General features: G+C 37.6%; 1 protein-coding gene across 2 annotated transcripts in view; it reads left to right on the top strand.

Annotated features, from left to right (window-relative positions):
- The window catches only part of PPAT (phosphoribosyl pyrophosphate amidotransferase), a 45762-nt gene that overhangs the window by 31588 nt on the left and 4530 nt on the right, over positions 1–9644 (top strand). For both annotated transcript variants that reach the window (XR_008965979.1, XM_057376132.1), the window contains exons 2-9: positions 1279–1345; positions 3720–3926; positions 4481–4593; positions 4713–4858; positions 6095–6167; positions 7444–7595; positions 8809–8936; positions 9242–9463. Coding sequence is in view for 1 of the 2 variants with exons in the window: in XM_057376132.1 (XP_057232115.1) it covers positions 1279–1345; positions 3720–3926; positions 4481–4593; positions 4713–4858; positions 6095–6167; positions 7444–7595; positions 8809–8936; positions 9242–9463 (1108 nt within the window). In the remaining variant the exon portion in view is untranslated. The remainder of the gene's footprint in view (positions 1–1278; positions 1346–3719; positions 3927–4480; positions 4594–4712; positions 4859–6094; positions 6168–7443; positions 7596–8808; positions 8937–9241; positions 9464–9644) is intronic.

The following is a 9644-nucleotide window of genomic DNA, read 5'->3' as shown; positions in this document are numbered from 1 at the left end:
TTTCTTTAAACTAGTTCCCCAGGAACAAATAAAGGAATTTTAGGAAGTGGTTAAAATTGTTAATGAGCATGGTCAGTTGTAGATTAGCATCCATTTTGGAGTTTTTATTGTGCCAATTTTATTGTTGCTTATACTAAAYAATTTGTGTGACTTCCAATATGGTAAACCAGTCCAATGCACACATAGGACATTAGTTTTAAGTCTTCATCTTTTTAACAAAAGCATCTTTCCCATTTAGACATTATTATATATGAGAGTGGACAGGAGCTCACCRGTCCACCAAAGTCCTGATGAGTATTACAGGCACAGCAGGCACAGAGCAGCAGTTTTGGTATAGGCAACACTGCCTTATTTCAGGAAGCCCTTTAAAGGGAGATGGAGCAGCCTGCACTGCTACCCACAAAAAAAATCCAGTCTGCAAAGCAAACCATTTCAATGGATAAGGACTGAAATACAAACCATGGGCAGGTGCACAGTGTTCTGCATGCCTTGGGTAGGGCAGCATCAGGGGATCTGGGAAACATCCATGGGACCCAGCATGGAGAAGGCCTGGGGAAGACAAGTAGCAGGACAGGGAAAACTCCTGTATTTCAGTAGAATCAGCATCTTCTGCTCAGCAAAACACAACTGCCAGCCTGAGGTTGATGGGCTCTAAGAGAACTATTTCATTTTGCAGTGACACTTGTACATTTGACTTGTTTTGCCTGAGTTCAGAAGCTGAGATGCCCAACATTAGGTTTGTGCACTCAGATGCTTTTCTGAGAGGGTCTCTGTAGCTTTTAGAGGTGTAAATGCTAGCTTGTCTGCCCAAGTGTAAAAATGCAAAAGCTGCTGCGTCGGTGATCAGTGGAAAAGACAATCCATTCCCCTAGGCAAAACCAGCTTTTAATAACATCTCCCAATCCAAGGCAGAAATAGAATAGTACTATAGAGCTGGCTACTATTGCCTAGACCATTATGCCTCTAAAAATGGCTTTTCCCATTAAGCACCTGTTTTTATGTTATACCCATACYGAAATTAGAGTCCAATAAGAGCCTGAGCCAGTGCTTATTAGTGGGAAGATTCCCACTGACTTCAGTGGGCTTAGGCACAAACCTTATGTGACCGTTTTGAAATAAAACATAACACAGGCAGGAAACAGTAGCAATTACAGATCTGTAAAATAAAACAACAAATAAGCCTACATTAAAATTTCATTTAAAAAACACCTATCCATTGTATGTTAAAGTGTTTCATGTTCATTTCAGTGCTTTATGATAATTTTATTTTGTCCATAGGGGCCAGGAGAGTGCTGGAATTGTGACAAGTGATGGAGAATCATCCCAGGCATTTAAAGTGCACAAGGTAAAATGCAAATGAATGTTKTGTATTTATGAGTGAGATGTATGTAAGTTTCTTTCTGCTAAGAAACAGTATAATTAGAGAAAAAGTAACATGTTTTGATGGGCTGTTTTGATTTTTTCAGTGAGAGTGTCTAATTTTGTTATCTGTCTTGAGTGTATGCTTAAAACAAGCATGTCAGCATTGTCCTGCTAGGACAGTATATGTGTCTGTGCATATAGTGGCAGACACACTGAAGTTACCCAGAGTATGCTAATGATGTCACAAAAACCTCTTGGAAAAATCACCCTGCACCTCAGGTGTYAATTCTGCAGATTTGGAAGAGCATTGATGCAAATTGATCTCAAAGGAAAGAAATAAGGTTACAGATTATGCACAAGGAAATTGGTGACTAAATCTTACGTTAGCGAGACTCAAGGAAGTGGAAACTACTTTACCCAAAGGTAACAATAAACAGAATCTGAGACTGAATGGAGGCCTGAGAASGTCACATAAACTTTCTCAAGCCGAGAGAATCACAGGGGATGTTACGAGACACATAATGACCACAGCCTTACAAGTATTATGCCAAGAGACCACTTGCCTGCTCTGGGGATATTTCTGTTTAATCTGAACAGTGATCAGGAAAAAAATAATCACCAGCCTGTTCCATCCTGGAGAGAGGATTTGAAAGAAAACATACACCAGCAAAAAACCCATGGGGCAACTCTCAATGTATGTTGTCTGACCACAATCAGAAAGCAGTTTGTCTTTCCATTTACAGGTCTCAGAGGAAGTTTAATTAAGCTGTTCAAATCAGTCCAAGAGTATGAAGTACCCTACTGCAGCAGCATGCATCTCTATGCATGACTGCTCAACACCTCATGCAAAATCTTTTCTCTCAAGCAGCATGTTTGTTGACTCTTCAGGCACTTTTCCCCCTCCTTACTGTTACTTACCGCCAGATTCACACACACACAAACACATGCTGTTAAATGGCACCTTCTCTCAACTTTAGCACCATGTTATCTGTTTTTCATTCCTGCTCCTGCTTGGGTTTCAGCTTTCCTTAATGTTTATAGAAATTCCAGCTTCCTGTAAACTGGGCTGTTTTATAAGTCCCATAGAAAGAACTGCTTCTCAGAATGAACTTCCAGTAGGTGATACAGTATATTGGAAATTACTGTTACTGAGCTACAATATTTAGCTCTCATGCTAAGAATTTGACCATCTCATCTTACCAACTTTGATATTTAAAGAGTTACAGAGCATGTAATGGGTTAAAATCCTTGAAATACATTTCTCAACTACAGCATTTTTAAAAATTGTAATAACCACAGTGTAATAAACAGCTTGTGGAATAAATTTATCTGACCTGATTGATTCCAGAATTGGTGCTATTATCACAAATATTTGTGTCTGTGTCACTGGTGAAAGCATATTTAGGACTCCAAGTTGTTAACTAGTCCATAAAAATGCCAGCAGTTCAGGTGCTACTCTACCTATTTGTTCTCCTTTCTGTCCCATCTCACTTTGTATCTGCAGCACAGGTTATGAGCTACTGAGAGCTTCAGACCTCTCCTGTGTATCTTTAAAGGTCCTAGGAGTGTTATCYATCATGTATTCCACAATTGCCACATGTCATAGGCAAACCAGGCATAGAAGGATGTAAATATTTTCCACAGGCATTGGCAGAAGCAGGAGTTTATAGGACAACCTGGAATCCAATCTTAATTTCTACTCTCTGTGCAGGCTGTTTTTGACTCTTCTTGTGGCTGAATTGTCTCCACATAGTGCTTGTTGCAAAAAAAAAGCTCCTGTCCTGATAGCCAACTAAAAAGTTTTGATGCACTTCTGCTTTAAATAGAAGACAGGTTGGCTATATAAAAAGTTCAGCTAAATAAACCTCTTGAAAAAAAATTTACTTCAGACACTGGTAAGAATGACAGTGGAATCTTATAAACATTATCATGAATCCACTTTGAAAGTGGAATCCAACATACCACTAACTTGTAAAAGGTATTTTCTACCTTGAACTTCCTTCTTGCAAGTTTTTTTCTTCTTTGCCTGTCTTCTGGCAATTTTTTTTTCATGTGTTTTTAAACAACACAACAGTTTGGTAGTGCTTTTCAGAAGATGTATTTTTAGTCAGGGAATAGATTGTTCCATGAAAATCCTCATCACAAAAATATGTATTGTTTTCTTTCAAAATAGGATTAATGGGACCTGATATACCACTGTGACACCTACTCAGCTTCTTTCTTTCCCATGTTTTTCAGGTTATTTGCCTTTCTCTTAAATTTCCATTAAAACTGTATCAAAACTAAACAGAAGAAGAACTTAGAAAGTTACTAGGAAAATAAAACCAAATAGAATCTTTTTTCTTTTTCTCCCAAAGGGAATGGGTCTTATAAATCATGTCTTCAATGCAGACAGCCTAAAGAAGCTGTACCCTTCAAACCTTGGTATAGGGCACACGAGGTACTCCACCTCAGGAATTTCTGAGCTGCAGAACTGCCAGCCTTTTGTTGTAGAGACTCTTCATGGAAAGATTGCTGTGGCACACAATGGAGAGCTAACAAATGCTGCACAACTCAGGAGGAAGGTTAGTACCTCTCTGGCATTGTTTCTTTCTGAGTGGGAGGCAGAAATGAGCAATAAGGTTGCTGTAACTTTCCTTAATAGCAACTTGTCTGGGGTAATGAAAGCGCATCCTAATCAAAATAGGTTGTTTTTTGGGGAAAAAATCCTGTGGAGGGGATTCTGCCTTGATACCTCTTTCTGGATCTGTTACAGGCAATCACATATTTTCTCTTGTATATTTTATCTTTCTTCCCAGAGCATACACAAAGCTAGTTAAATGGCCCAAACATGAATATATACCCTGAATATTGGTGGCATTGATTTTGGCTGCATATGGAGCAAAGGAATGAGATGAAAAAGGAAAAATGTAGCACTAGTACAGAAGATTATACCACCTCATTTTACATAGTTGCTTTGTTGGAAGAATTTATTATTATGCTCTGATCACTTGAAGCACTGACAAGTTTTAAAACATTTGTTCATTGCACAAAGGTGTTATTAGATTCAAACCTGAGCAGTGTGATGTGAGATTTTTTTTTTTAATGCTGGTCAAACTTTTGGTTTGTGTCTTAATAGCTTATGCGGCATGGTGTGGGACTGTCGACCAGTTCTGATAGTGAACTGATCACCCAGCTGCTGGCTTTCACACCTCCAATGGAGAACGACGATACGGCCGACTGGGTGGCAAGGTGAGGAGCAGGGGYTTCACAATCAACAACAGCAATTTAACCTCAGCATGATGTGGAGCTGTAAATGCATCCAACTGTTTGTGTGACACGCTGTTATGTTCACCTATGTCTCGTTTCAGAATAAAAAACTTAATGAAGGAAACTCCAACTTCATATTCATTGCTAATTATGCATAAAGACATAATTTATGCAGTACGTGATCCATATGGGAATCGCCCGCTCTGCATTGGTCGTCTTATTCCAGTAGGGGACATGAATGGAAAAGGTAAGCTATATATATACATGTATGTATGTATTTCCATATGCATATACATAGTTTGTGTGTGAAATCACTGATATAAATAATTAAAGCTACACTTAGCTAGGTGGAAGTAGGAACATGTGATGCAAGTCAGTCTTAAAAAATAAAAAAAAAAAAAAAAAGGGAAAAAGTAATCTATAAGAAGTCTGCAAAGTTACATTCCTAGATAAAGGGAATCTTAGTGGCCTGATAATAGCCACAGTTAGGCAGCCCAGCTGTAATACAATAACTATTTCTCATTGCTTAAACAGGAGAGCAGAGATGAACAGAATCACAGAAGGGTTGATGTTGGAAGGGAGCTCTGAAGGTCATTGGTCCAAGTTCCCTGCTCAAGCAGGGCCACCTAAAGCCAGTTGCTCAGGACAATGTCTAGAAACAAGTCTGATTTCTTCCTTTCTTTCTCCTATAGTAAGGTTGGCAAAAAGTGCTGGATTACTCACAATGTGTTTCTGAATTCCAAACAACCCAGTCACAYGTAGTATGGTAACAGACCATTACACAATCAGTTAATGGCAAAAATTCTTCTTGTTATTGTTTAGCCTGCAAAACAACATTTTCCATTAAGTGAGATTAAAATATCTGTTCTTGTTCAAAACCAAAATAATTCAACGGCAAAGCAGTAAATGCTTCCATATCTTCTGAAAACTGAGTAATTTTAGCCACAAGAAAAATCACCAAGATTTTTTAAAGCATAGACATTCCTACCCTATGTGACACAATTTGATCTTTCCTGTGGTTGACTCTCAGAACTTTCATTGAATTCAATCCAGCATCTATTACAATCAAATGCATCTATCTATCAACATATTAAACATAGGAAAARTAGGGAGTTTCTTGTGTGAACAAAAGTAATTATATCTATCTAAAGTCATTGAACTAGAATTTGAAAAATTTGAAATAGTGCAGGGATAACAAATATAGTTACCTGAACTGTCTCTCGTCATTAGCTGTGAATACAGTGCTGTTACTTTCAGTTGTACCTCGAACAGGCTTATGATGCTTATTTTGTGGATTTGTTTGGGATTTTTTAAGATAATAGAAAGGTGGAAATAGTGGAATGCTATACCTTTTCGTTAGAAATTACAATGGTCTTTAACTGCACACTTGGCAACCATAGCAAGCCAGATACTGCATCGAAAATGAGGTTTTGGGGAGTCATGGTAGCAAAAATTGGACTCTAACTGAAATMTTTTATTTCAGGAAAAGATAACGCTGAAACAGAGGGATGGGTTGTCTCTTCTGAATCCTGTAGCTTTTTGTCTATTGGTGCAGAGTAAGTGCCCTGATTCTCACTTTATCTGAAAGCTTTCCTCAGGCAGTGATTAAAATGAAATGCCAAGTTGCTAAATATTGTAATTATAACAACATGAAAGACACCAAGGATTAGTTTGCTGTGGAGGCAGTTTTTGCTAGTCCTGGTTTTTGCCAGTTTGTTTTCTGGAACAAATGATTGCAAAAGTTATGTGTGCAAAAAGTAACAGTAAAGACAGCTACTATCACAAAGTAAATGCTTCTTACTTGTTACATTTTACCTGATTATCCATATAACTTRTTCATTTTGCCCTCATTTGCAGCAGCATAGTTGTATTACATAATAATTCTTGAACTACACAAAAGTTACATTGGTAGCTCACAGGCTGAAATAACCCAAATTGTAGCATGTGCTGTCTGGTAAGCTGGCCTCTTTATTAGAAAAAAATTAACCATTTTCTGAATCTTGTTTGAAATAGCTGAGACAGCTGAATCCTGTGTGTTTTTAAATAAGCAATTTTGTCTAAATTTCTGCTGTAGCCAGTGTTGCTGCCTGCTACTGCTAGTATCTGACCAGTGAATGAACACAGATTTGCTCACCTCTGATTTGTATCTCCAGAATATTTCAATGTTTTGGGATAGATTTAAATTGACTTTGTTAGAATAGCCATCTGAGGACTCACTAAAGCATCTAGAMAAATGCTTAATAAGGTTAAACACTTTCACATAATCAACCTTAACTATTCCATACTTGAACCTAACTATTCCATACTTCTGCAGATTTCAGAAACAGAATGTACATTTCTAGTCAGCTTTATTCATTTGGGGGTAAGTATCTGTCATATCTAGACAGATACTTGCCTAGATTTGGCTTGTGAGGCAGGATTATTTTGGCTACCATCTTTATTYTTGATTATATTTCTTACATTGCACTCTAAGGTTTATTAGCTTTCATAGAAAAGTTCTCTAGTATTGACACAGGAGACTGAATATTATATATCAATAAAATAAATCCAATCTCAATTAAGCCTGTACAGTATGTCTCACACATAGGACAAGTACCATAATTCTCTGATATTAAGTATGAGCTTATTGCTTTTGAATATTAATTCAAATTGTTTTAGKAAAGGCCATTTGTCTTAGTATGTTGGTCTTAAAATGCTTCAGGTCAAATCCTAAAATAGAAGCAAGTTCTCACGTTAGAATGTTTAAAAGCATTTTTTCCTGTCAGTTGACTCTTGTTTGTTCTCCAGAATTATCATCCAGCTTTTCTAACTGCTCTGTATTTCTTTTTCAAGGTACTATCGTGAGGTCCTTCCTGGAGAGATTGTGAAAATATCCAGACATGATGTCCAGACACTGGATGTTGTACGAAGACCTGAACGAGATCCATCCGCATTCTGCATCTTTGAATATGTTTATTTTGCAAGGCCAGACAGTATTTTTGAAGGTACAAAAATGTAACATACAGAGCTCTTCCCTAAATAGTGGAAGATGTTATCCTGGAGCACAATGACTCTGGGATTATAGTARAATACCACTGAATATAAGCTTGCAGAGCACAGCTGGGACAGATTGGGCTAGCAAAGCTTTTGAGATAAAACTCATCASCTTCCTTTTTCTGGCTGTGGATATGGCCTCAGACAGGCTGCCTGCATACTCCTGTGGGAGGGATGAAAAGGGCCATGAACATGGTCAAGGTAGATGAAGTATCTTTTAAAAGTGAGAGACTGAGGAGAAGAACTTTTATTGGTTCTTGGAAAACATTTTAAAAATTAGACTTATGAAATAGGATTTACRAAATAACTTTCTTATTATATTTTCTTTTCAATAAGTGTAATTTCTAGAAGATGCTTTTAATTTAACTTGTAAATCTATGCATTATCTAAGTACTTGGCCCTGTCACTGTAATGGTTTTGTTATTTTTTCAGTAGCCCTCAAAAATTTTCTCAGTCATAAGACACTAGCCAGGACTCTCATATCTGACAAACAACTTCCTTGCTTTCTAGGGATATGCCATCCATTGATCGAATACAGTTCCTCTCCCTTACAAAACCACTTTCATCCCAAACCCCCAGTTTCCACAATCATCTTACCCTTTACTATCCTCACTTCTTGCATTCCTTAGTACTGCTGCCATAGCCTTGGTTGTGCCTCATCACAGTACTTCCAGTTTTTTCCCATGTTGCAAATTTTTTAGGAACCTTAAAGCTTKTGAGTCCTCTTACTAAATTCAGGGTGAATTTTGTCAACTGATTCAAAGATTCAAAGGAAGCAGACAGAGGCAGACACCAGGATTGCACAAATTTTGTCTGTTGGAAAAAGCAGTCTAAAAACAGAACATGCRTGCTATGAACAGGCAGGCATAATTTCTATTTCTTTCCTCCTGCAAATAGATTTYGTAACATCCACAGGACTTCCAGTTAGTTTCCCAATTATGGCAAACTGGATTTTAATTCTCTGTGTAGTAATACGAATGTGAATGTTAGAATGTGCCATTAAGGAAGGAAATAAAAAATGACCTTATGCAAGTGACTGCTTATTAGTTCTGGAGCTTTTCTCACTGACTTACATTCCTGCAAGGTGACACAGACGTTTTTCTAGCAAACTGAGAGGAAATCTGAATCATGCATACCAAGCAAAACACTTCTTGCTGTTCTTAGGTCAGATGGTGTATTCAGTCCGCAGAAGATGTGGGCAGCAGCTTGCTATTGAAGCACCTGTGGAAGCAGACCTGGTCAGCACTGTTCCAGAGTCTGCAACCCCAGCAGCTCTTGGTTATGCTCAAAAGGTATATGTTGCCTTGCTCTTATTTCCCCCCAACCATATTTACATATATCTCTTTTTGTAATGGACTGTAATGATGTGGGCTGCTACAGTTGTGTATTGATAAAGCTTTACATTTTCAGTATGCAGGCTATTCCTGTTGAGTCCTCTGCCTTGTTTTTCTTGTCATTATTCCCCTATATGATAGTATTTAAACATTCTTTGGTTATTGTGAAGTCATACAAGTGCTAAGGTCACTTTAAAAAAACAGTAACTGAGATAAACAAGTGCTTCTATATTAATTCTGTTTGCCTGTCTCCTGTTTTGCAGTGTGGGCTACCATATGTTGAAGTACTCTGTAAAAATCGATATGTAGGGAGGACATTTATCCAGCCAAATATGAGGTTACGGCAGCTTGGTGTTGCAAAGAAGTTTGGCGTTCTGTCTGATAATTTTAAAGGCAAACGAGTTGTTATCATTGATGATTCAATTGTGAGAGGCAATACCATTTCACCCATAATAAAACTACTGAGAGAATCAGGAGCCAAAGAGGTAAGTTAATTTAAAGTCAGTACAATATAGATGTAATTAGAAGTTGATGGGAGCTTAAAGCACAGGGGTTTGTCTTCAYTTATACTCTACATTGTTTCCTTATTTAAAAGGTGAGGTGTGGAAAAAAAAAAGGCTAATGTGTGTTTATTGTAAAGATAGGTTAAGAAGGTTCTTTTKTATG

Source organism: Malurus melanocephalus, unplaced genomic scaffold (genome assembly GCF_030028575.1).
Source record: "Malurus melanocephalus ecotype Western Australia unplaced genomic scaffold, MMel_1.1 scaffold_270, whole genome shotgun sequence".
In the NCBI taxonomy this organism is placed as follows: Eukaryota; Metazoa; Chordata; class Aves; order Passeriformes; family Maluridae; genus Malurus; species Malurus melanocephalus.
This window is presented reverse-complemented; position numbering and strand designations above follow the sequence as displayed.